At 47.6% G+C, this 26,882-nt stretch overlaps 3 protein-coding genes across 3 annotated transcripts; all 3 read left to right on the forward strand.

Annotated features, from left to right (window-relative positions):
* The first annotated feature begins 625 nt into the window (after positions 1-625).
* Positions 626-2,365, forward strand: LOC135816845 (E3 ubiquitin-protein ligase TRIM33-like). Its single transcript, XM_065329946.1, has 2 exons — positions 626-1,807; positions 2,348-2,365. Exons 1-2 carry the CDS (start codon positions 626-628, stop codon positions 2,363-2,365), a joined length of 1,200 nt encoding a protein of 399 aa, XP_065186018.1.
* A 4,004-nt stretch (positions 2,366-6,369) lies between these two features.
* Positions 6,370-8,112, forward strand: LOC135816847 (E3 ubiquitin-protein ligase TRIM71-like). The gene is made up of 2 exons (XM_065329947.1): positions 6,370-7,626; positions 8,092-8,112. The coding sequence occupies exons 1-2, from the start codon at positions 6,370-6,372 to the stop codon at positions 8,110-8,112; spliced, it is 1,278 nt and encodes a 425-aa protein (XP_065186019.1).
* Positions 8,113-9,324: 1,212 nt separating this feature from the next.
* LOC135816848 (E3 ubiquitin-protein ligase TRIM33-like) lies at positions 9,325-11,004 on the forward strand. The gene has a single exon (XM_065329948.1). It carries the CDS (start codon positions 9,325-9,327, stop codon positions 11,002-11,004), a length of 1,680 nt encoding a protein of 559 aa, XP_065186020.1.
* Positions 11,005-26,882: the final 15,878 nt, after the last annotated feature.

Genomic DNA, 26,882 nt, shown 5'->3' on the forward strand with positions numbered 1-26,882 from the left:
GACATGGCAACAGCGAATCCTAGCGCGACTTGCCGTGCTTTGAATCAGCCACTGAAGACCTGTGACATGTGAGCGCTTGCAGGTCTCCGATTTTCCAATCGGAGCACGCCCAGGCGTGCTCCGATTGAATCGGAGCACGCCTAGTAGTACTAGTACCGTAGTAGTACGAAGTAGTTCGTGCAATGCATGTCAGAAATGGTATCAAAGCATTCGTACTCGGACTCAAGTGCTAGAATCGGAGCCCTCCGCGCTAGCGCGCGTCGGGCTCCGATTCCGCACTTTCGTCCTCGTACTCATGCTCGATTCCATACATCACAATCATGTACTACCGTAGATCTACTGGCAATAAATATTATGTTGCCGCAGTGAGGCCATGAAGCGTTACATTGGCACATGTTTGCCGCACGCAGGGCGTTACATGCAAAGTCGCACAGGAGCCGTTACACAGGTTTCTACATGTACATGTACTTCATTTGTCGCGGTGCATGCCACAAATGAACTGTTTTTCGTCACCAGTGCACTGCTAATGAGTGCAGTGCTGCTCAGAAGACAGTATAATTATCTGGTATACTGTGTGAGGACGAAGAAAATGTTTTTCTACCATATACAATTCTGCATCTTTGAAATGGCTGACGATCTTGAAGTTCACAATGCCATCGGCAAAGATGTGAGCAATCTTCGCTGCTGCGTGGCGTGCCACAGCGCAGCAGACTCTCTCAAGATGAAGGTATTGAATTGCTTGCACGCCATGTGCGTCACGTGTCTCGGACAACATTTGAGCAATGACGGAACGGTGTCGTGCTGCAAATGCTTGACTGTGGCAGCATCAGGTATGCCAGGAGTAAGACTGGAGGAATCCCTAGCCGACTGGCCAGTTCAAAGGGTAGAGATGAGAGGCAAGGAAGGTAGCGAGCTGCAATCAGATCATTCAGAGAAACAGCTCGTATGTCAAAGCCTAGAATGCCAGGGAGAATCTTGCCCGGCTACTTCGCTATGTGTCGACTGTGGATTATACATGTGTGAGGGACATGAGAAATTACATTTGATGAAGAGAAGCTGCTGTGGACACCATCTCCAGTCAGTGCACACGATGAGAACGGCAGCAGAGGACGATACAGTAGCCGATTCAGAATTCCTTCATTGTAGCCTGCACCCACATTTTCTAGTGAAATCCTACTGCAAGAAATGTGAACAGTTGACATGTCAGAGGTGCTCCGAGCAGCGTCATGCTAGCTGTTCACCAAGTATTGAAGAGATTCCCACAGCAGCTGAAAGAAAACGAGCTCAGTGGAAGTCGCTGCTAAGTGATTCTAGCGACGCGTGGAGAGAGCACCTCAGTGAAATGAATGTGCACATTGCAACACGAACCGCAGAAATCAATGAGAAGGTGGAGGCATTGTCAGAGGAAATTGTAGCTGATTTCAATACGCACATCAAAAACCTGCAGCGCAGACAAGAAGATCTTCTGAATGAGCTGGACACTCGGCGCTGGAAAGCACTGCAAGACCTGGAGAAGCAGTCCGCCATTGTGGGAAAGAAAACCTTTCAACTGGATTGCTGTGAGCATCTCGTGCAGAATCTCGGCAACAGTAATCTTTTGACTGCAGAGAAGATCCTGCAGACACAGATCAAGGATGTTGTCAATAGCAACGAGGAAGCTGATATCAGTGATGATCATCGAGTGGATGTTGATTTCACTGTATCCTACCGTGCATTTGCAACGGATGATCAGGAGAAGAAGCGTACATCACAGCTTGGACGTCTTGTCGACTCTGCCTCCCGCGCAGAGTCAGTGAAGAAGAATACTGTACGTGTGCAGCCAGTGTTCGATCCATTTAGCTGCAAGCCTACAAAGTTTTCTCTGTCGAGTGATGGATATGAAGTATCACATACAGATGCTTCCACTTTTGACACAATCTCCACATTGGGCAGTTATTGCCATGGTGTGGTGGAGTGCTCAGCCCAGATCAGTTGCCGTGGAAATGGGGTCTTCCTTGGGGTCGTTAAAGAACGTTGTACAACACATGCGCCGTGTACAGAAGAGAGGCCATTCTTGGGTTGGTGCAGCCACAGTAACTGCCAAGAGTACAGTGTGGGCAACAACACAAGTCTTGGTCAGGTATGGCAAGATGGTGACATCATAGCACTGCGGTTGGATTGTGATCAGCACACACTGACAGGGACACACCAGAGATCTGGCCAGAGTGAGACCATTGCTGTACCCAGGGGTAAGCTGTGCTTTACTGCAGAGATAAGTTGCCCGGCATCGATCCGGTTTTTGCCTTGTCTCTCTAGTTAATAACCTCTTGGTGTGTCTTGTGCCAGTGGTAATTTATCTCTGCTCTAGTCGGCCAAGCAGGTCTGAATGACGTCATCAATACTTCATACAGTATGCTAGTGCTAGGATACAGTACTGGTCTGTACATGACTGTACTACAGTGTATTGGTATTACCAGTGCATATGTACATGTAGGTTATGGGCCGCAACATCACTCTGATAGTCCAGTGCCTTCTTTCCACCTTCACATGTACCGCTACATGTACATGTGTTGCATTTTCAACATGGTAGCCAGCAATGCTGATGGAATGCTGGTATCTCCTTCCGTATAACCATGCTGTATGCTACAAGTACTTGTTTTTGTATGTTGAATGGTATATGCACTAGAGAGTGTCAGGGGTATGGTGTTCAGCTACTTCTGTGCGTGTTCGATTCAGCATAGTTGTGCGCAGATTTGAGTGTTTTATGATTTTGTCGAAGACGTTTTGCTTGCACTTTGTGCACTTCATACTCTCTCCCCTGTACAAACATTTTTGAATGCTGATCCTCTGCACAACTGCTTGATCTGGAGGCATAATTATATTTCGAAGCCATGACCATGATTTTCCCAATGCCTTATCTCACCATCTCATCTATTGTCAGACTCATAGATATAGTGATTGCAGAACACGGCGGCGGCCATGCTGAACATCAATCAGTACTACAAGTACAAGTCATGTACGTTGTACTTATAGCTGTAGCACCTTTACCGGCCCATCCCGGGGCCCCGTCTCTCGACAAAACGGCATGTCTATGAATACTCAGTGCGGCCATGCGCTGCCTTCATTACACTCCTGCTCAGGCTGTCTAGATTTCCATTTTGCCCTGGTTCACCAGTAGTGACCAGCGCTGACTTCACATGGGTACTCGGGTACTACAATATCGTCTCCTACGAACAAGGGATGACCAGGACGTGAAGAGTTGGATGAGCAGAGCACATTTGGAATGAAGGTGCGCTGCTAGAATCCGTTGATTAGCTGACTGTTCATCTCAGTTTGATTCTGCCCCACATAGCATTTCTCGCAGATGTCTTTAAATCCAGACTTTCTAAAGCAACATACAATGGCTTTCTCGCCCCCCCCCCCCCCCTCACACACACACAGACACTGGTTGGAGTGCAGAAAGTGCAATCCAGCACATCTGGTTGTCTATCTGGTAACTATTACTTAGGTTGTCTATCATGTTTCAAACAACGCTTCAGTATCTCTTGAGCAGGTTCCGGCGGATTCAATGATGCCGGCATAATTGATTGGTGGTTGAAAATTCGGAGCATCCTTTTATTATAGACTAAGGAGGTAGGAGCAGAACTACACAGTTTTAGTAGGTTCGGCCTCATTTCCTCTGTGCTGCGCTGATGAGTTCACAAAGAACGAAACAGCATGCAGTTCTAGTATGTACATGTATGTACATGTATGACGTGTTGATCTGCAGTGTAGATCTACACTGTACCTGATGAGTGCTAAAAAAGTGGTGGTCTGGAAGGGACGAGGTACTACTGGTAGGCACCGGCAGATTATGCCAGCATACAAGCATTGCATGGGATCTGTCGATCAACATGACTTTGTGCACTGCGTGCACGCAGCGTTCTGCAGGCGCTGAGCTGAGGGCGCCGGCGCCCCCTGGCCCGGTCAATCGACTGGATTTCCGTATACAGTACTAGTACAGTAGACTCGTGCGCCCAAGAACGTCCAGGCTGGAAATCTAAGAACGTCCAGGCTGGAAATCTAAGAACGCCCCAGCCTGGATTTAAGAACGAACTCCAAGATTCAAACCGGCGCTCAAATATCACGTCTCTTTCTCTCCCTCCTTTTCAGAAGATTGCATTGTAGTTATCATGGTTGCACCTTCATGACCTTGTCCGAGTACACGAAAAACAAGTCACAAACTCTTGAAAGATCTTGTCGGGTCCTCGCGAAAACATCACCCAGTGCAGCCCTACATACTACACGTAGATGTAAAGAGTACAACCGGTACATGTAGCGCAAAGACTTTAGGTGCATTGTACATGAGCGTCAAGGCCAGGGGTCATGTTGGACGCGTAAGAACGCGAAATAAGAACGTAGCCTGGGGCGCTGAAAAATAAGAACTTTGTTAGGCTGGCCCTCTACCCTGAAACCGCGTTCTTGGGCGTAGGAGTCTACTGACCTGTACTGTTTGTTGTGTTGTGGACATGGAAATCCGTTCGCACGTCTAGCGGCCCCAGGCCAGGGTGCTGGCCATGCAGCCGTGGATAAGCGGTACCAACATGTTCAGTGGCGTGTCCAGGATTTGGCTGAGGGGGGTTGCGGCCGGGATCAAGGCGGGATGGGGTGGGGGTACATGACATCATGCTACTGTCCCAGGTCAGCCTTTTTGAAAACCAATGTCAAGAAGCTCCTCCTGTAGCCCCCTTCTTCAACAGTTATTCACCCGAACAGCCCCAGAGACTGTTCCGGAGGATCAGCGCACCACAGGGGGACAAGTGTCGAACTTGCTTCAAGTATTAGTTCCCTTTCTTCGTGGGCCTGCGGGACGATCGACCATGATGTTTCGGGGAAGCATTCTCTGGAACGCTCTCCCCTCTGATTTTAGAGTGATACGTGTCCCTGGTCCCTTCCGAAAAGCTCTTTCTGCCATTGATATACTTACTTTGTGAATATCCTCATTAAACTTTTATTATCTGCCATAAATTCCAACCTTCTATTCTATCAATCTATAAAATCAACCACGTGTTCCTGACTCCATGAAATTGTCTTCCTATTCTTTGACTCCAGGAAATCAGTATTGTCTTTCTATTTCTGACTCCATGAAATTGTCTTCATCTAAATGTTCCCTTTTCTTCTTTTGGTCCTGTCTGTCTTATATTATTATTAGTAATAATTTCTTGTTTTCCCTTGCATATCATCCCTTCATCATTCTGTGAGAACCTGTCCTATGGGCAGGTTAGAAGGCATCTCTGCCTGTTCATTTGGTGAAGTAAAATAAACAACAACAACAACAACAACAAGCCGTACATCTCACACACCACGAGCAGTATTTCTGTTCACGCAGCAACAATGTACATTGTAAACTTCAAATTTGCCGTTATGTGAGCGAATCAACTGCAATTATTTATGCGAGTCCAACAATTCCTCACCGCTCTCAAAGCATCCTTTACATAGGCAGCGGTACTTGTGACTGTGCGCTGTTCTTCATGTTCTGGTTGCTCGCTGACAACAGGTTCTTCCACGTCTGGCGGAGTGTGACTGTCAGTCCGCTCCGAAAGTTCAACTGGAATAACAGCGACTTCATCACTCTCACTGTTTCCGGTTGGAGCGGCAGCAGGAGTTGCGCCGCGACAGGAACGCTTTACAAAAATTCCAGGCTCTGCTGGCTAGAGCTTGGCCTTTTGGGATGTCCCTGAGACATCGAAGAAAAGCCTTCGAGTCAACCAAAACACGATTCGAACGAGGATGATCGCCTGAGCCCTCTGCATTCGAATCGTGTTTTGGTTGACTCGATCGAAGACTTTTATTCGATGTTTGTACCGTTGAAGACGCGTCGAGCGCGTCCCGGCATGGCAGGGATCACACTGTACAACACTCAACAGTACACAGTCAGGTCACCGTGTTTCTGTAGCCGTGCATGCTCACTGCACTGTACGTAGACTCTACTCTGCATGTGTAGGCTGTAGATCTACTGTACTAGTCTGTATAGTGTGTACAATCAACACCAGCTCGAGGTCCGTACCGTGCAACCGCATTTGGACAATCGTTTCAGGCCGCGCGCGCCCCGAGCCTATACCCCCTAGTCTAGCTAGACCCGGCGCCCTGCCTTTTATTTTTCGAAACCTAGGTCGAAATTTTTGAGGGGGGAGCGCGCGCCCCCCCCCCCCCCCCCCCATGCCCCCCCCCCTAAACCCGCCACTGATGTTATGCGCTGCAACGCGCTAGTCCGCATCGCATCGACATGTGCCCTGCAACCAGGGTTCTGTACGTAGATCTACGCGCTCAGGGCGCCGGCCCCGGTCAATCGACGGGATTTCCAGCACAAAGAAAATGTTTTTCTACCATATACAACCCTGCATCTTTGAAATGGCTGACGATCTTGAAGTTCACAATGCCATCGGCAAAGATGGGAGCAATCTTCGCTGCTGCGTGGCGTGCCACAGCGCAACAGACTCTCTCAAGATGAAGGTATTGAATTGCTTGCACGCCATGTGCGTCACATGTCTCGGACAATATTTGAGCAATGACGGAACGGTGTCGTGCTTCAAATGCCTGACTGTGGCTGCATCAGGTATGCCAGGAGTAAGACTGGAGGAATCCCTAGCCGACTGGCCAGTTCAAAAGGTAGAGGTGAGAGGTAAGGAAAGTAGCGAGCTGCAATCAGATCATCCAGAGAAACAGCTCGTATGTCAAAGCCTAGAATGCCAGGGAGAATCTTCCCCAGCTACCTCGCTATGTGTCGACTGTGGATTATACATGTGTGAGGGACATGAGAAACTACACTTGATGAAGAGAAGCTGCTATGGACACCATCTCCAGTCAGTGCACACGATGAGAACGGCAGCAGAGGACGACACCGTAGCCGATTCAGAATTCCTCCATTGTAGCCTGCACCCACATTTTCTAGTGAAATCCTACTGCAAGAAATGTGAACAGTTGATATGTCAGAGGTGCTCCCAGCAGCATCATGCTAGCTGTTCACCAAGTATTGAAGAGATTCCCACAGCAGCTGAAAGAAAACGAGCTCAGTGGAAGTCGCTGCTAAGTGATTCTAGCGACGCGTGGAGAGAACACCTCAGTGAAATGAATGTGCACATTGCAAAACGAACCGCAGACATCAATGAGAAGGTGGAGGCATTGTCTGAGAAAATTGTAGCTGATTTCAATACGCACATCAAAAACCTGCAGCGCAGACAAGAAGATCTTCTGAATGAGCTGGACACTCGGCGCTGCAAAGCACTGCAAGACCTGGAGAAGCAGTCCGCCATTGTGGGAAAGAAAACCTTTCAACTGGATTGCTGTGAGCATCTCGTGCAGAATCTCGGCAACAGTAATCTCTTGACTGCAGAGAAGATCCTGCAGACACAGATCAAGGATGTTGTCAATAGCAACGAGGAAGCTGATGCCATTGATGATCATCGAGTGGATATTGATTTCACTGTATCCTACCGTGCATTTGCAGCGGATGATCAGGAGAAAAAGCGTACATCACAGCTTGGACGTCTTGTCGACTCTGCCTCCCGCGCAGAGTCAGTGAAGAAGAATACTGAACGTGTGCAGCCAGTGTTCGATCCATTTAGCTGCAAGCCTACAAAGTTTTCTCTGTCGAGTGATAGATATGAAGTATCACATACAGATGCTTCCACTTTTGACACAATCTCTACATTGGGCAGTTATTGCCATGGCGTGGTGGAGTGCTCAGCCCAGATCAGTTGCCGTGGAAATGGGGTCTTCCTTGGGGTGGTTAAAGAACGTTGTTCAACACATGCGCCGTGTACAGAAGAGAGGCCATTCTTGGGTTGGTGCAGCCACAGTCGCTGCCAAGAGTACAGTGTGGGCAACAACACAAGTCTTGGTCAAAGATGGCAAGATGGTGACATCATAGCACTGCGGTTGGATTGTGATCAGCACACACTGACAGGGACACACCAGAGATCTGGCCAGAGTGACACCATTGCTGTACCCAGGGGTAAGCTGTGCTTTGCTGCAGAGATGAGTTGCCCGGCATCGATCAGGTTTTTGCCTTGTCTCTCTAGTTAATAACCTCTTGGCGTGTCTTGTGCCAGTGGTAATTTATCTCTGCTCTAGTCGTCGGCCAAGCAGGTCTGAATGACGTCATCAATACTTCATACAGTATGCTAGTGCTAGGATACAGTACTGGTCTGTACATGACTGTACTACAGTGTATTGGTATTACCAGTGCATATGTACATGTAGGTTATGGGCCACAACATCACTCTGATAGTCCAGTGCCTTCTTTCCACCTTCACATGTACCGCTACATGTACATGTGTTGCACTTTCAACATGGTAGCCAGCAATGCTGATGGAATGCTGGTATCTCCTTCCGTATAACCATGCTATATGCTACTGGTTTTTGTATGTTGAATGATATATGCACTAGAGAGTGTAGGGGGTATGGCCTTCAGCTACGTCTGTGCCTGTTCGCTTCAGCATAGTTGTGCGCAGATTTGAGTGTTTTATGATTTTGTCGAAGACATTTCGCTTACACTTTGTGCACTTCTTACTCTCTCCCCTGTACAAACAATTTTGAATGCCTTGCGCAACTGCTTGATCTGGAGGCATATATTTCGAAGCCATGACCATGATTTTCCCAATGCCTTGTCTCACCATCTCATCTATTGTCAGACTCATAGATATAGTGATTGTAGAACACGGCGGCGGCCATGCTGAACATCAATCAGTACTACAACTACAAGTACAAGTCATGTACGTTGTACATGTTGTGGACATGGAAATCCGGTCGCACGTCTAGCGGCCCCAGGGTGCTGGCCATGCAGCCGTGGATAAGCGGTACACACATGCATGTTATGCGCTGCAACGCGCTAGTCGAATCGCATCAACATGTGTGCCCTTCACCCAGCGGTCTGTACGCGCTCAGGGCGCCGGCCCCGGTCAATTGACCGGATTTCCATGTCCACGACAGTACATCACAATCATGTACAAGTACTAGTACAGTAGTAGTATAATTATTATAGTACTAGTACATGTACATTGTACTTCATTTGTCGCGGTGCATGCTACTGTAGTACTGATGAACTGGTTTTCGTCACCATGTACCAGGTCACTGCTCATACTACAGTGCTAGCAACTGAAATCCGACCCCCTGGCCGCGCGCTGTGCCGCCCAGGGAGTCGGATTTCAGTTGCCAGCACTGTAGTATACCGGTATCACTATCAGTGCTGCGCTGCTCAGTATTATAATGACTATTAATGAGAGTAAAAAATTAATATAAAAATGTACTGTGTGTGAGGACGAAGAAAATGTTTTTTTTAACCATTTACAACTCTGCATCTTTGAAATGGCTGACGATATTGGAGTTCACAATGCCATCGGCAAAGATGTGAGCAATCTTCGCTGCTGCGTGGCGTGCCACAGCGCAGCAGGCTCTCTCAAGATGAAGGTATTGAATTGCTTGCACGCCATGTGCGTCACGTGTCTCGGACAACATTTGAGCAATGACGGAACGGTGTCGTGCTTCAAATGCCTGACATTGGCAGCATCAGGTATGCCAGGAGTAAGACTGGAGGAATCACTAGCCGACTGGCCAGTTCAAAGGGTAGAGATGAGAGGCAAGGAAGGTAGCGAGCTGCAGTCAGATCATTCAGAGAAACAGACCGTATGTCAAAGCCTAGAATGCCAGGGAGAATCTTCCCCAGCTACCTCGCTATGTGTTGACTGTGGATTATACATGTGTGAGGGACATGAGAAAGTACATTTGATGAAGAGAAGCTGCTATGGACACCATCTCCAGTCAGTGCACTCGATGAGAACGGCAGCGCCAGCAGAGGGCGACACAGTAGCCGATTCAGAATTCCTCCATTGTTCCCTGCACCAACATTTTCTAGCGAAATCCTACTGCAAGAAATGTGAACAGTTGATATGTCGAAGGTGTTCCGAGCAGCGTCATGCTAGCTGTTCACCAAGTATTGAAGAGATTCCCACAGCAGCTGAAAGAAAACGATCTCAGTGGAAGTCGCTGCTAAGTAATTCTAGCGACTCGTGGAGAGAACACCTCAGTGACATGAATGTGCACATTTCAACACGCACCGCAGAAATCAATGAGAAGGTGGAGGCATTGTCAGAGGAAATTGTAGCTGATTTCAATACGCACATCAAAAACCTGCAGCGCAGACAAGAAGATCTTCTGAATGAGCTGGACACTCGGCGCTGGAAAGCACTGCAAGACCTGGAGAAGCAGTCCAGCATTGTGGAAAAGAACACCTTTCAACTGGATTGCTGTGAGCATCTCGTGCTGAATCTCGCCAACAGTCATCTCTTGGCTGCAGAGAAGATCCTGCAGACACAGATCAAGGATGTTGTCAATAGCAACGAGGCAGCTGATATTAGTGATGATCATCGAGTGGATGTTGATTTCACTGTATCCTACCGTGCATTTGCAACGGATGATATGGAGAAGAAGCGTACATCACAGCTTGGACGTCTTGTCGACTTTGCCTCCCGCACAGAGTCAGTGTGGAAGAATACTGTACAAGTGCAGCCAGTGTTCGATCCAATTAGCTGCGAACCTGCAAAGTTTTCTCTGTCGAGTGATGGACGTGAAGTATCACATACAGATGTTTACACTTTGGACACAATCTCCACACTGGGCAGTTATTGCCATGGCGTGGTGGAGTGCTCAGCCCAGATCAGTCGCCTTGTAACAGGGGTCTCCCTTGGGGTCGTTAAAGAAAGTTGCACAACACATGCTCCATGTACAGGAGAGAGGCCATTCTTGGGTTGGTATTGCTACACGAACTACCAAGAGTACAGTGCGGGCAACAACACAAGTCTTGGTCAGGTATGGCAAGATGATGACATCATAGCACTGCGGTTGGATTGTGATCAGCACACACTGACAGGGACACACCAGAGATCTGGCCAGAGTGAGACCATTGCTGTGCCCAGCGGTAAGCTGTGCTTTGCTGCAGAGATGGGTCACCTGACAGGGATCAGGTTTTTGCCTTGTCTCTCTAGTTAGTCACCTCTTGGTTTGTCCTGTGCCAGTGGTAATTTATCTCTGCTCTAGTCGGCCAAGCAGGTCTGAATGACGTCATCAATACTTCATACAGTATGCTAGTGCTAGGATACAGTACTGGTCTGTACATGCCTGTACTACAGTGTATTGGTATTACCAGTGCATTATGTACATGTAGGTTATGGGCCGCAACATCACTCTGATAGTCCAGTGCCTTCTTTCCACCTTCACATGTACCACTGCATGTACATGTATTTCACTCTCAGCATGGTAGCCAGCAATGCTGATGGAATGCTGGTATTTCCTTCCGTATAACCATGCTGTATGCTACTTGTTTTTTTATGTTGAATGGTATATGCACTAGAGAGTGTCGGGGGTATGGCCTTCAGCTACTTCTGTGCCTGTTCGCTTCAGCATAGTTGTGCGCAGATTTGAGTGTTTTATGATTTTGTCGAAGACATTTCGCTTGCACTTTGTGCACTTCATGCTCTCTCCCCTGTACAAACAATTTTGAATGCTGATCCCTTGCGCAATTGCTTCATCTGGAGTCATATATTTCGGAGCCATGACCATGATTTTCCCAATGCCACGTCTCACCATCTCATCTATTGTCAGACTCATAGTTATAGTGATTGTAGAACACAGCGGCGGCCATGCTGAACATCAATCAGTACTACAAGTACAAGTCATGTACGTTGTACTTATAGCTGTAGCATCTTTACCGGCCCATCCCCGCCCCGTCTCTCAACAAGACCGTAGTGCATGTCTATGAATACTCAGTGCGGCCATGCGCTGCCTTCATTACACTCCTGCTCGGGCTGCCCAGATTTCCATTTTGCCCTGGTTCACCAGTGGTGACCAGCGGGGACTTCACATGGGTACTCGGGTACTACACTGAATATCGTCTCCTACGAACAAGGGATGACCAGGATGTGAAGAGTTGGCTGAGCAGAGCACACTTGGAATGAAGGTGCACTGCTAGAATCCGTTGATTAGCTGACTGTTCATCTCAGTTTGATTCTGCCACACATAGCATTTCTCGCAGATATGCACTTTAAATCCAGACTTTCTAAAGCAACATACAATGGCCTTCGAGTCCCCCCCCCCCCCACACACACACACAATAGGCTTGGGGTGCAGAAAGTGCAATCCAGCACATCTGGTTGTCTATCTGGTAAGGTTGCCTATCATGTTTTAAACAACGCTTCAGCATCTCTGGAGCAGATTTCGGCGGATTCAATGATGCCGGCATAATTATTATTTGGTGGTTGAAAATTCGGAGCATAATTATTTGTCATCCTTTAGGAGGTAGCTACGTAGGAGCAGAATTGTACACGATTGTACCTGATTAACAACAGTTCTAGTATGTACATGTATGACGTGTACAGTCAACTTCGCCAATAACGACACTCGGCGGGGCATCAGAAAAGTGTCCTTATAACCGAAGTCCCATTTGAATGTATGTGAACCCATAGTTTGTATAGTATGACATGCATATCAAAATGAAGCTCTTTTCTTGCTCTATGTCAATGTGTACTTTATTTTCATTTTGCAGTGAAAGGAACTAAAAATTCAATATGCAAGGGAAATCAATTGAAAAATATGCCTTTTTGAGCCATCTACAGGGCCAGAGACATGTACATGTACATGTATGTTGATTACTGTACAATCATGTACAACTACATGTACATTGTATACATATACATGTCATGTAGGTGTGCTGGTAAATCCAACAATTTTGAAGCCAACATAAAAAAGGAAGAAAAAGCCCCCCTCCCTTGGCTGTATTTTCTTGCATGTGTGCCTTTATATCCATCACCATAGGTTCTGGTACTTATTATTATTATTATTATTATTAATTCAACATCTCCTGGCTCGTCAGAAGACTGCCAATATATATGAGAAGTCGGGTGGTAGCCAACCACGGCGAACTGAATAATAAGGAGAGAAACAAAGAGAGTACTGCAAGGGGAGGCATGACGAAAATGGTGAGATTATTTAGGACGAAGAAGCTGAAGCTTGAACTTCTGCATGACAGGTACTTGAAATAGCTGTCAAAAGCCCAGAAAGTCGTTATTCAAGCAGTGAATATGACCTGGGGGGCACTAAAAGCATGTCGCTATACGCGAATTGTCGTTATTCAGATAGTTATATCCGAAGTTAATGTAGGGATTCCAGTCAAAATTTCAAATTCATAATTCAAGCTAGCTTGTTCTTGGACAATGTCACCGAGGAAATGAGAAATCCTATGGTACCAATTTTATCAAAATCGGTCCAGGCATTCGAAAGTTATAGCCATTTTTCTACAGCGAAATGGGTGTATTTTTCTCTGGCGATCAAATGGGAAATCGGCTCAAAACATGGTCAAACCACTGCACAGCCACCACCTAGCTACATACATTTTCACACGAATCAGATGAAATTTTGTCACAGTTTACAGCCGGCCTCTTATCCTTGCCTTGACTTGAGCGGATGACATACGCACGCTTCGATTCGGCGAACCTACCCCTCTTCTTCACACGGCTTTGGCCGACAAGGACGTCAAGTCACCAGCACGGCTTTGGCCATTGCCGACAAGGACGGCAAGTCACAAACACGCCAATGTTGATGTTGTCGATGCCGTTCTCTGCAGAGCTTGCAAGTTGCGAACCAAATCCAGAAGACGCTGTCGATGGGAGCTGGGATCAGGCTGATCATGGTGAGAGATACTGCATCAGCTCCAACACCAACCAGTTCGATCGGTAATGACGGCAGCTCACTGTTCTCCGCCAGCGCACGAGTCGTAAATCCAAGCCGCCGCCTGTTCTCCTTGTTCCTCGCAAACAGGAGATAGTACAGAATCGTGTACTACGTCGTGCTCACTAGGCACAGCGCAATCCTGGTCTTCGTGCTGCTTGATACTCGCGATCAGCTGACTGCGCTGGGGGTAACACCTAGTTTCTAGTGTAGATCTACTCTTCTTCCTCGCACTTGAAAAAATCGCCATGTCGGAGGTGCTTTTAGTCCTACTCGGCGCACTCAAATTTTGTTGCGCTGCTCTACCTTGCTTGAGAAAAACACCGGCATGGGTGATTCCGAAAGGTTTTTGGGTGATGAAGCTGAAAATCGGTTTAAGAATCCCCTAAGATGCCATTTTAGACTTGAAAATCGCCTTCAATTTCTTCTTTGACTGATCGCAATGGCCTAATTTTGCCGCACGGCGATCAAAAACCCCACATTGGACAACTGAAAACCTCAGGAAGCCACTGGTGACTTCAAAAATCCTCCAGAACTTACGATATCCCAGCGCACTGGCCTAGAATGAGCCGTCATCGCGCGACCAAACTTTTGTGTGTAGCGCGTGGAGAAAGTCCTCGAACCCAGTCGGCCAGATCCTGGAACCCCTATTAAAGGGGAAGTATACCCTAAAATCAAATTTTCACCAGTTGTAGTCTTCTGGGTGCTGAGTCGAATGGTCTTGGTCCGAGGAAGCTGCGGCGCTCCCTTCCTACTTGAATCCCAATCGAACTCGCGCACTTCCACCGAAACTGGGTGACTGCGCCCTACTAGATGGGGATTTGTATGCAAAATGTCACTAAAAGCGCCATTTCGTTCTTATAAAAGCACGGATGACCGCGATTGGCCCATATGTTGTAGTCTTTTGGACGCTGAGTCGACTGGTTTTGGTCCGAAAAGGCTGCGATGCAGCGTTCCTCCTTTATTCCCAATCGAACATGGTTGAAGAAGCGGTCACGTGCTCCTGCGTACACCAGTCAGCTGGTCACCGTGCCTGCAGGGTACAACTTACTAGCCTGTTTGACCTTTTTTGGGTGCAGTCCTGTCACTCGAGTTGAACTCGAGTTGAACCTTGGTGTGAAAGTTGTCGCCTGCTGGCGCGGTGACCAGGTGATTTGGGCACCCAGGAGCACGTGACCGCTTGTTCAACCATGTTCGATTGGGAATAAAGGAGGAACGCTGCATCGCAGCCTTTTCGGACCAAAACCAGTCGACTCAGCGTCCAAAAGACTACAACATATGGGCCAATCGCGGTCATCCGTGCTTTTATAAGAACGAAATGGCGCTTTTAGTGACATTTTGCATACAAATCCCCATCTAGTAGGGCGCAGTCACCCAGTTTCGGTGGAAGTGCGCGAGTTCGATTGGGATTCAAGTAGGAAGGGAGCGTCGCAGCTTCCTCGGACCAAGACCATTCGACTCAGCACCCAGAAGACTACAACTGGTGAAAATTTGATTTTAGGGTATACTTCCCCTTTAAATGTATACAGTTAGATGGGTCTTTGCTCTGGGCATGGAAATTCGGTCGTTATTCGCGAATTGTCGTTATATCCGCAGTCGTTATTAGCGAAGTTGACTGTAGATCTACAGTGTAGATGTAGTACAGTGCACCTGATTAGTGCTGGTGGTCTACATGGGAAAGGGACGAGATAGGCACCGGCAGATTATGCCAGCACACATGCATTGCGCTGGTCCTCACCATGTCCATGACTTACGCCTTTGGCTTTGTCAGTTTGTGCACTGCATGCACGCAGGGTTCTGTACGCGCTGAGGTGAGGGCGCCGACCCCGGCCCGGTCAATCTACTGGATTTCCATGTCCGCTACAGTACAGTACTGACTACTGTCAGTGTCTAGTCTACATCACAATCATGTACTTCATTTGTCGCGGTGCATGCTACTAGTACTAAGGCCATCCAGAATTTTAAAGGGGAAGTGCATCGATTTTTCGAGTAGGGTCCAGAAGAAAGACAATTTGATATCGGTTCGAATGGCATATCTCTCGCTTCCATACGATAAGCTAAACTACTTGCCAAATCGCCAATTGTATACTCACGTTGCCATAGCGACCAGCGCAGTGATGACGTATGAAAGGCTTAGCTCCATCACAGAGAAGGTCGATCACTGCAGAAATTGGTCATTTTCAATTGTCTTTAATATTGTATTCACGATGTGAAAGTAGTGCTGTGTTCAATGCTGTTAGTGCCGTGAACTGTTTATCGGCCTTCTCCTGCATTTCCCTAGGCTGACTGTGCCGAGGAAATGGTTTCCTCTAGGAGAAGATGCTCGGTATTCGCCTTCTCTCCTGCGACATGTTCAGCAAACTTTCAAACCTATGACATTATTTCATTCGTCAATTATCCACCACCAGTCGTCTCACCTGGCTTCAGAAGATGTTACGAGAGATAGGAGAGTCGCCAGGAAGCACCACATCCATCTTCAGGAAGTGGAAAGAGCAAGCGGCATGGTCCTTGGTTGGGGTAAATGCTGAACGTCTGATTTGTCCCAACCAAGGCTTATCGTATGGAAGCGAGAGATATGTCATTCAAACCGATATCAAATTGTCTTCCTTCTGGACCCTACTCGAAAAATCGATGCACTTCCCCTAATTCGTTGTTTCGGGTCACCCGACCGACCGTCTTTTTTCACCCGACCGCAAAATGTTTTTTTTTATAGTGGATGCAAATGTACAGACTAGACTATGTACACACGCGACCCTAATAATAGCAGTCCAGATATCGACCTCAGAAGCAGTCATCCATGCCAATGATTATGGTCATGGCTAGCCAAATGACAGGTGCTTGGTGATGACGTTGTCTTCTATCCCCGATCCGCAATTGGTCCTGAAACAGCATCAGCTCCGCCACCTTGTCGCTATTTACAGAAGTTTTCAAGGTGAGAGCTGCTCGTCAAAACTCGTTTGCCAGCGAGGCCAAGATCTGGTCCTGGAGGGGACCAGGATCTGATGGAACAATGACTGCGCTGGATTGTCTACACTACAGTCAGATTTGATCGACTGGCTAGATGGACAAAAGCTATTCGATGTACATGTACATGTATGCACATGGACATAACCAAAATAAAAAATAAAATAACTGAGACGGTTGAGAGCGGTAGCCTTTTTTGGAGCTCCCGGAAAGTACCCCCCTTTTTTCGTGATTCCCTGGGCCTTTGGCCCTCGGAATACTTTTTGCCTTGTATCCAGTATGGCTGACAAGTCCACTGACAAAGTGGACATTGCTATCCTGATCGACTCAGAGCTGAGGGACCTCATCCGACATCGTGGTCTGGACGTCCCGCGGAAAGCCACGAGGACCGAACTTGTTGCTGCACTGAGGGCATCGCAGGACGCCACCTACAATGGTGTAAGTCTCTCTGGTAGCGATCATGCTGTTTCGAGCCTGTGCTCAGCCCTGTCAGACCTCACAGATGTAGTAAGGGAGTTGAAGGCGGAAATAACCGCCATGAAGGGAATGGAGGACAAATTACACGAGATGAATAGAGAAGTCATGGATTTGAAAAAGAACGTACGGGAGTTGAGAGTTGATCTTGTTGCCGTACAGACCGAGCTAGCCGTCCTAAAAAGCGGGGAGGCTGCCTTCCATGCTACGGGAGGCACGCACCTTGCAAAAGGTCAAACACATGCACATACGCCACTTGATGAAACGGGGACAAGCACGGGCTATGGTGCGCAATCCTATGCTGCTACCCTGCAATCTTCCGGACCCCCTCTAGCTCTAGTGTACACCCACGTCGTACAAGCCCTAACCCAGCCCAGCCAGTCCCACAGAAAACCAGAGTGGTATCATATTACCACAAGCCGCCCAAACAACCCTCTGGCACGTCTGACCGTCTCCTTGCAGGTCGCCGTGTGAAATGCAGTGCAATCCATGTGGGAAACATTGATCCCAGCTGCTCAGCTGACGCTATCGCGAAATGGTGTCACAAGAAGCAAGTGGAAGTTATCAAGTGCTCCATTTCCGCAACAAAGTACTTCGGACTTTCGTACGCACACCTGGTGGTCCCTGAAACGTACACCGCGAAAGTGTTGGACAAGGAGTTCTGGCCCGAGGATTTCACTGTGCGGAAGTGGTATTGGGAGACTGATCGAGTCGCCCACGGTTCCAATCAGTAAACATGTCTCCTCTAAATCCACTCGCACCACCGTTCACCCCCAGATCACATCCTCCACCACCAATATCTCTACCCAGTCATCATACTAATCATAACATCAATATCGGTCATTTAAATGTGCGTAGCCTCAGACATTAACTCCATGAAATTCAATCCCTCATCTCCGACCATTCCCTGGATGTTCTCGCTATTACTGAAACCTGGCTTGACAATACAGTTGCTGACTCAGAACTAGCTATTGACGGGTACACGCTGTTCCGGCGCGACCGAGAGTGTCCACGAAGCTGCCCTTGCCTTAGTGGTCTTTCAGTCCCCTGCCGCAAGGCGGGAGGCGTCTGTGTGTACACCAGCACTAGACTTGGCTTTACCCGGCACTTGCTACGAAGCTCAAATAATTTTGAAATGCTCTGGCTTACATCTCGCCGGCGACGCAATGCTGCTCCCTTCCATCTTGGTTGCCTCTACAGACCCCCGAATTCCCCAGCATCGTTTTGGACTACCCTGGCGCAGGAACTGACAGAACTCCAGGGTAACTCGTTGGTGCTCATGGGTGACCTGAACGTGGATTCTCTCCAACCTACATCCCAGCTCTACTCGTCTCTCCTTACCAACTTTCTTTTGCCCTTTAACTTTCTAAACTGTATTCACGACCCAACTCGTGTTTGTCCGAAGTCGTCATCGTCAATTGACTACATTCTAAGTAATACAGATGCTGTCTCAGGCGGTATTGTTCATGACTTTGAGCACTCCGATCACTGTTTGGTATGTGCAACCTTGACCACCCCTGACCCCTACTCTTTCCCGACTGACTGCAACCAGCGCCTGCCCAGTCGGGGCTTTTCCAACACCGATATCAAGCAATTGGAGACCCTCTTAGAGTCCGCAAACCTCTGTACTTTCTCTCTCTCTTCCAGCGTGAATAGTATGGTTGACGAATGGACAAGTAAAGTTGACTCAGTGCTGGATTTGGTAGCGCCATATAAACCGTCTAAGCATCACCGACATGCTCCTCGTCGAAAGTGCCCCTTTGTTACGTCAGAGCTACAAGCACTAATTCGGAGGCGCAAAGCGGCCTTTCGCACGTGGCGCAAGGGAGGTTCCACAGACACCAAGCTTTACAACAGCTTTCAGCGCCTTCGCACCCAATGTAACAGTCTCTATCGTCGTCTGCGGAACCAGCACTATCAGAGAATTTGTGCCGAATACAGAAAATCTCCGCGTCGCTTATGGGCTACAATCAACTATGTGACAAAGCGTAAACCAAAGTCGTCTCCCATTCTTGCACCTAACCTGAATGACCACTTCCATGCTATAGTCCACGACCCCACAAGCACGTACGACCTGCCGTCTGGACCGGTCCTTGAAGATGCATTGACCTCTTTCGATCGGGTCAGCACTACAGAGGTAGAGCGTGCTCTTCGCTCCCTTATATCGTGCAAGGCACCGGGTCCAGATGGCCTTCTGCCTGGTTTCCTCAAGGCCATGGCGTCCTCCTTGGCGCCTTCTTTGGCACAAATCTTCAGCGCGTCTCTTAGCAGTGGAGTGTTTCCTTCTGCCTTTAAGCGAGCCAACATCACCCCGATCCCAAAATCCGCTCAGACCGACGTCTACAACGCAACGAGCTACCGCCCAGTTTCGCTGACGTCGATCCTGTCCAAAGTGTTGGAATCCGTGGTAATGTCGCAACTATTCTGTCACCTGGACTCGACTGCATTCCTACATGATCACCAATTTGGGTTCCGCCCAAATCGCTCCGTCCATCAACTGCTCTCTTTGGCAATTAATGACTGGTGTCTTGCTCGGGACCAGAGCCTGGCCTCTGCTGTCGCGTTTGTTGACCTTAGTAAAGCGTTCGATCGTGTGCAGCATCAGCAGCTACTCTTGGCTTTGCACGAGGTTGGTATCAGCGGATCAGCACTCTCATGGTTTAAATCCTACCTTTCTGGCAGAGCCCAGCGGGTCCTCAGGTGCGGTGAGGTCTCTCCATTTCTACCTATCACTCGTGGGGTCCCGCAAGGCAGTGTCTTGGGCCCAACTCTGTTTAACATCTATGTTCGCCGCCTTCCTGCAACTGCTGACACATCCGGGACGAAATTGCTCGCTTTCGCGGACGACAAAACGGTGTACGCACCCTGTCCGACGGCAAAGGAGGCTGCAGATTTAGTTTCCCACACGTTATCACCACTCGCTACTGATCTTCAGCAACTTGGCCTGACTATCAATGAGAATAAGACGGTTGTAATGTTCATCGCTCCCAAGCGCTCGCCGGTCTGTCCCACGCCCACTATCTGTATCGATGGTAAAGTGCTGACAGAAGTGTCCAGTGCTCGCTGTCTGGGGGTTGTAATTGACAACAAGCTCTCATTGTGATAAGCTTGTTGCCAAGTAGTAGTATTGACATATCCGCGGCAAGCCGCTTATGTACAACGGCATGGGAGAGGATAACAAAAAATGAAAATATAATTATTGTTGGGGAAATCCACGCTATTATCGAATATTCAACAATGACGGGTGTGGGGTTATACCAAATTCCCATAATGTGGAAGTACGTTATTATTGTTGAAAGCACTAGGTGATCTGCACTCTACAATGTGACCTGTGCGATTATATCGTTGAATGATTGCCTGTTCCGAGCCACCAAACGCAGTGTCTCCAGGTCCTTCAGACTCCGGAGACGCATGGACGTTGCCTTAGCTAATTCGTTGTCTATCACCACTGGTAGGGTGATGCGCGGGCGTCCGAGCCAGCCCCGATTCTGTCGCTGGAAATACGCTGTGATGCTCACCTGCGCTGGAGTTGCTTCAGGGAGGCGTAGAATATGACCAAACAGTTTCCACCGTGCTCTTCTGCTTAGTACGGATATTGGCTCGGCATTGCAGCGGGCATATAGGTCTGTGTTGGAGATAATTTCCGGGTAAGATATCCCTAATACACGGCGGAGCTGCTTTCTGTGGAACGCATCCATTGCTGTAGCATCCCGGGATGAAAGCACCCACACGCCGCAGTTGTAGGTCAAAATAGATAGCACAAATGCATCAAACAACCTCAGGCGGGTTGCTTCAGAGATAACTTGTCTCCGCATCCACAGGTTGACAAGTGTGTTGAAGGCAGCTGCGGCTTGCTGGCGCCGGCGCTTGAGGTCTTCTGTGACTCCGTACAGTGAACCAAGCAACCGGGTGGACCTCCATCGTTCCTCACCTCTTCTTGCAACATCCTCTTCTTGGTATAGATGGGTCCACTCGGTCTTGGTAGGGTTGATGTTGAGGTTCCACTCTTTGAACACTACCTCTGCCTCTGTTAGTGGGCACGCTAGATGTTGACGGTCCGTGGAGTACAGGTTAACGTCGTCCATGTATGCTGTTTCGCAAGGTATGGACATATCGACAGTCGTGTAGGCTGTCCCTCCAATATTCAGTATGGCAGGTCTTGGCGATATCCTGGGACGCAGGCAACGCATTGTCGCTTCGAGATAACAGGTGAATAGCACCGGCGACAAACTATCTCCTTGTGGGATGCCTATTGATGTTGGAAATTCTGCCGAGAGCGCATTCTTTATCTTCACTCTTAGCCTTGTGTTGTGCAACAACATCTCCACCATTCGTACCTCATCTGTGTTAACTATTTGTTTCATTACCTCCACCAATCTTCCCCGCTGCACTGTGTCGAACGCCTTGCTCATATCCATTCCGAGGACCGTACATTGCCACTTGAAACGTTCAGCCTTGGCTGCCAGCCACCGGCCACACCAGACAATATCCGCGGTACTCCGACCCGGACGGGAAGCGCTCTGGGTTGGAGATAGGTAGGAGTCAATCTTTGGCATAATCCTGCGAAGTGTGATTGTTGACAGGCATTTGCGTATAGAGTTCAAGAGTATTATTGGCCTGATACTGGTTAGCGGCCCTCTGGGTTTCCCTGGTTTCGGGAGCGGGATTAGTGTTCCACATCCAAGATCCATTCCACTGCCATCCGCAAAACATTGGTTTAGAATGGCAGCGATCTCATGTGCGACCCTCTCACCAGCATGCTTGATCAGGTCCCCGGGGATGCCATCCGGCCCAGCTGCCCTCTGCGATGTCAGTAATCTAATTGCCGGGGCAACCTCCGCAGCGCTGATCCTTTCTTCAAGATACTTCGAGCCCAGCGGTCTCAGAATATCATTTACTGCGGATGGATCCCGAAACTGCTGCCTGAAGTGGTCAGCTACCTTCTCTGCCGCTTCTTTATCGTTGGCGATTATCCGTCCAAGAGCGTCATGAACAACCAATGGCGCGGGAGACTGCCGCCGCAGCAAAGAGGCTGCTTGGAAGACCCTTGCATTGTTTTTCAGCTTCTCTACTTCTTGAGCGAAGGAGTCCAGGCGGGCTTCAGAGTTGTTCCGGGCGATATCTCGTATCTGGTGTAATATCTGATTCCGATCGCGTTTCAGTGATTTCCTCCCGTCTGGGCATTTTGTCGAGCCGATTTTTACCCGCAGTTCTTTTTGTTGGGCTGATAGTTGCCAAGGTGTCACGCAAAATTGGTGCTCTACGGCGTTCTTTTCGTCAACTGTCCCCGTGCGCTTGTCGCCTTTATGTGCTATGCGTAATTCAATCTGATCTAGAATTTGCATTTCAATCGTTCTTACCCTGCTTATCTGCAAAAGACCGTGGGCGCCTATTTGCTGTTCACCGTCGTGCGATCCGAGCTGCCTGTGGTGCCCATTACTGTGCTGATGTGGACCCCCTTTACCACTCTCTTAAGCTATGTCCTCTGGACCACCGTTTCTTTCAGTTGTTCATTAAATTTATCTTTCAGTGTAAAGTAGCTCACCCGGTTGCCAGTTTAGATTCTCTATTTTGTAGGCACAGTACACCTGCTTACACCACTCGCGGCTCTTCTGCAAATAATCTTTCGTTATGCCGATATAAGACTGCATGCGGGTATCGCTCATTATCTAGTAGGATTGCTTTACTTTGGAATGCTCTGCCCTTCGAAATGAAGTCTTGCAATACGTCTTCTGCATTTAACGCCCATCTTGCCTGCCTTCTTAATGACGGGCCACAATGTACCCGGTTAAAACAGCTCCTTTTTGAAAATGTTTTCGATGAGTGATGTGTCGCTTTGTTTTGCTCTAATTGGTGCTTTTCTCCAATGTCATGCAGTCGTATTTATTCAGCTTTTATTTCTTGTGTACTTGCATACTGGTATTAGTTTAGTCCCACAATCTGCGATAAAATGATCCGCTGTAGCACCTACTCCACTTTTATGTTTATGTATCTATGTCATTCGGATCTTCCCAAGTTGTACAATGTACTGTTGAGATACCGAATTCAAATAAATCAATACCATACCATACCATACCATAAAATAAAAAATAAACCCGACCGACCGACCCTGTTACGGATGAGTGAAGTGACCCGAAACAACGAATTAATTCTAGGTGGCCTAATATAATTATAATGTCGTAAGGCCACCTAGAATTTATTCGTTGTTTCGGGTCACTTCCCTCATCCGTATACCAGGGTCAGTCCGTCGGGTTTATTTTTATGTTATTTTTTATTTTTGTTACTGCCATAATTATTATGTATTATGCTTGTGTGTTTCTGAACATTCAAGTGATGCTAACGCGGATCCCGCGAATAATAATATTATTATTATTATTATTATTATTCAACGCAATAAATAGAGTAAGCTGCGCTCTCAGTACAAACACCATAAGCAAAACTTGTTTTCATGTAAATAAAGAAGCTTGTTCCTAAACGTTTTCGTCGCCATCTCATCAGAGGATTACTGGCAAATCAACAATAGCTCTTAACTCAATATATATACGCACAATGCAAGTAATAATTTAGACCCTACCTAGCGCGATAAAATGAGAGCTGAAAGAAACATTACACCATTCAACGATATCAGGTGACAACAGATGCGATAAATTCACCACTAGAAAGTTACCATGCAACCACAAACGAGAACTACTGATCTAAATTCACAAACAATTTCAACGTAAACAAATTCTTTTTCTGCCTACACAAAATCGGCTTGGTGGTGAAAATGTAGATAGACTCCAATACACGCAAATACCTTTGACTACGTGAACGAGACCAAACAGAAAAGCAATCATCAGCATAACTAGAACGACAATCACTATTCTGAACAAGATGGTTGGCAACAGAAGATTCATACACCCTAACACCGCTACTAGAACCAGTACATACTTTGGAATTACGTGACAATGAAACCGACCTGACATTCCTTGCCGCTACTGCCAATCCAGACGAGGCCGATGTAGATGTCAGTACCAAAGGCACGTCCGTTACTGGCACTGCCTGCTGCGATGATGCTCCCTTTGACGTTCCAATGGCTGTTGATGTTGATGAAGAGGAGGAGGGAGATGAGGAAGACGCTGACGACGACGATGACGACAACGACGGAGACGATAAAGACTCTGCTAACCTCGCCGTAGAGTAGGCCTTGACAGATTATGCTAATATTTTCGTGAAATTATGCTTTTCGCATTGCTGAAAAAATTGCAGAATTATGCTATTTTTATGCTAAAAGTTATCATATTATGCCGCATTATGCTCACATATGCTGCTAATGTACAATGTAATGTAGAATGGTTCTGTGCAAAATAACAGGGGAATTTTTTGTAGAGGGCGTTGTACTGTGGTAGCAAAAGTTCAACGGGCTCCACGCACCGTCCGACTTAGCTACGATCATCACTGATAGTAGTGGACTGGACATGTTATCAAGGGAGTCGTAAACCTACAACTTTCTGGTGCATCTACTTGTACTTATACTTGTAGAACATGTACAAACTGTATGGAATTTGATGCGAACAGGCGGATTATTCCAATTTTATGCGATTCGTATGCAATTTGCCTCGAATTATGCGATTATTCGATTTTGGTAGGAATTATGCGAAAAATTATGCTAGCATAATCTGTCAAGGCCTACCGTAGAGCGAGTCACTGGTCCCGCTGACACACCATCCGGTGGTTTCTTCGGTGGCCGGCCACGCTTTTTGCCACCGGAGGTGGACACACCGGATGACGGTACCAAGGAAGTCAAAGAAGACGAAACCGCAGATACCAACGATGATGACGGGTTAGAAGGAAGAGACGGAAAAGACGAAGGCAATGACGAACAAGCCGATGCCGACGAAGAAGACAACGACACCCCAGCATGTGCCTCTTCACGTTATGCCTGTTGAGGCACGGTCGTCAAGGCCTAGACGAGGTCGTCCCCCAAAGATTGGTACTGCGACTGGAGGTGCACCCTCGCTGGGGACGGAACCAACTGGGGTGTCGTTGTCTTCTTCGTCGGCATCGGTTTGTTCGTCATTGCCTTCGTCTTTACCGTCTCTTCCTTCTAACCCGTCATCATCGTTGGTATCTGCGGTTTCGTCTTCTTTGACTTCCTTGGTACCGTCATCCGGTGTGTCCACCTCCGGTGGCAAAAAGCGTGGCCGGCCACCGAAGAAACCACCGGATGGTGTGTCAGCGGGACCAGTGACTCGCTCTACGGCGAGGTTAGCAGAGTCTTTATCGTCTCCGTCGTTGCCGTCATCTTCGTCGTCAGCGTCTTCCTCATCTCCCTCCTCCTCTTCATCAACATCAACAGCCATTGGAACGTCAAAGGGAGCATCATCGCAGCAGGCAGTGCCAGTAACGGACGTGCCTTTGGTACTGACATCTACATCGGCCTCGTCTGGATTGGCAGTAGCGGCAAGGAATGTCAGGTCGGTTTCATTGTCACGTAATTCCAAAGTATGTACTGGTTCTAGTAGCGTTGTTAGGGTGTATGAATCTTCTGTTGCCAACCATCTTGTTCAGAATAGTGATTGTCGTTCTAGTTATGCTGATGATTGCTTTTCTGTTTGGTCTCGTTCACGTAGTCAAAGGTATTTGCGTGTATTGGAAGCTATCTACATTTTCACCACCAAGCCGATTTTGTGTAGGCAGAAAAAGAATTTGTTTACGTTGAAATTGTTTGTGAATTTAGATCAGTAGTTCTCGTTTGTGGTTGCATGGTAACTTTCTAGTGGTGAATTTATCGCATCTGTTGTCACCTGATATCGTTGAATGGTGTAATGTTTCTTTCAGCTCTCATTTTATCGCGCTAGGTAGGGTCTAAATTATTACTTGCATTGTGCGTATATATATTGAGTTAAGAGCTATTGTTGATTTGCCAGTAATCCTCTGATGAGATGGCGACGAAAACGTTTAGGAACAAGCTTCTTTATTTACATGAAAACAAGTTTTGCTTATGGTGTTTGTACTGAGTGCGCAGCTTACTCTATTTATTGCGTTGATTACATTTTTATCTCCACGGAAGCTTTTTAATTATTATTATTATTATTATTATTATTATTATATGTGCATACAAACTCGGAGGGAGTTGTGGTGCTCGTGAGAGTGCTCAATACACCAAGGTGCAGAGCCTAGTAGCACACACTTGAGAGGGACGAAAAGCGTTTCTTCTGTACCTCTGAGTTTCACGGTTTTAACCGATCATCAGACAGCAACTTGACTACAATTTTCAGAAGCTAAGATTGATAAAGGCTGCAAGCTTGGATCATAGCGCGAATGGATGATCCGGGCTGATAGTGTAATTATAAAAATGATTGCGTGAGTTGGTTGCCTGATGGGGTGCAAAAATAGGCGGAAAAAAAATACACTTTAGGCCTAGGCTCATGCAACCACATTTTTGTGCACGCGCACATGTTGTCCAGGCGTCAGGGGCCCAGCCTCCCTGCCCATCCGACCCGCCACACACAACAACGAAACTGAACTAAGAGTTCTACATAATTTCTTGACAAGACGGAGACGGACAGACAAGAAGACCGGACACGACGAGGTAAAACTGAAAACTGAAGAAAAAGACTAACATTTATGGCAGCATACGAGCATGCGCGCAACAAAACACAACGTATGACAATGACGTAACCGTTATTAGGATCATGTACAAACTATACATGCAACCAAAACAA

Source organism: Sycon ciliatum, chromosome 5, assembly GCF_964019385.1.
Source record: "Sycon ciliatum chromosome 5, ocSycCili1.1, whole genome shotgun sequence".
Classification (NCBI taxonomy): Eukaryota; Metazoa; Porifera; class Calcarea; order Leucosolenida; family Sycettidae; genus Sycon; species Sycon ciliatum.

Excerpts from the sequence above, each read along its gene's own strand:
- LOC135816848 (XM_065329948.1), top strand. The coding sequence starts at position 9,325 with ATGGCTGACGATATTGGAGTTCACAATGCCATCGGCAAAGATGTGAGC.
- LOC135816845 (XM_065329946.1), top strand. The coding sequence starts at position 626 with ATGGCTGACGATCTTGAAGTTCACAATGCCATCGGCAAAGATGTGAGC.
- LOC135816847 (XM_065329947.1), top strand. The coding sequence starts at position 6,370 with ATGGCTGACGATCTTGAAGTTCACAATGCCATCGGCAAAGATGGGAGC. Across the intron at positions 7,627-8,091 it reads TGTCGAGTGATAGATATGAA|TCGTCGGCCAAGCAGGTCTG; the intron begins GTATCACATACA and ends TCTCTGCTCTAG.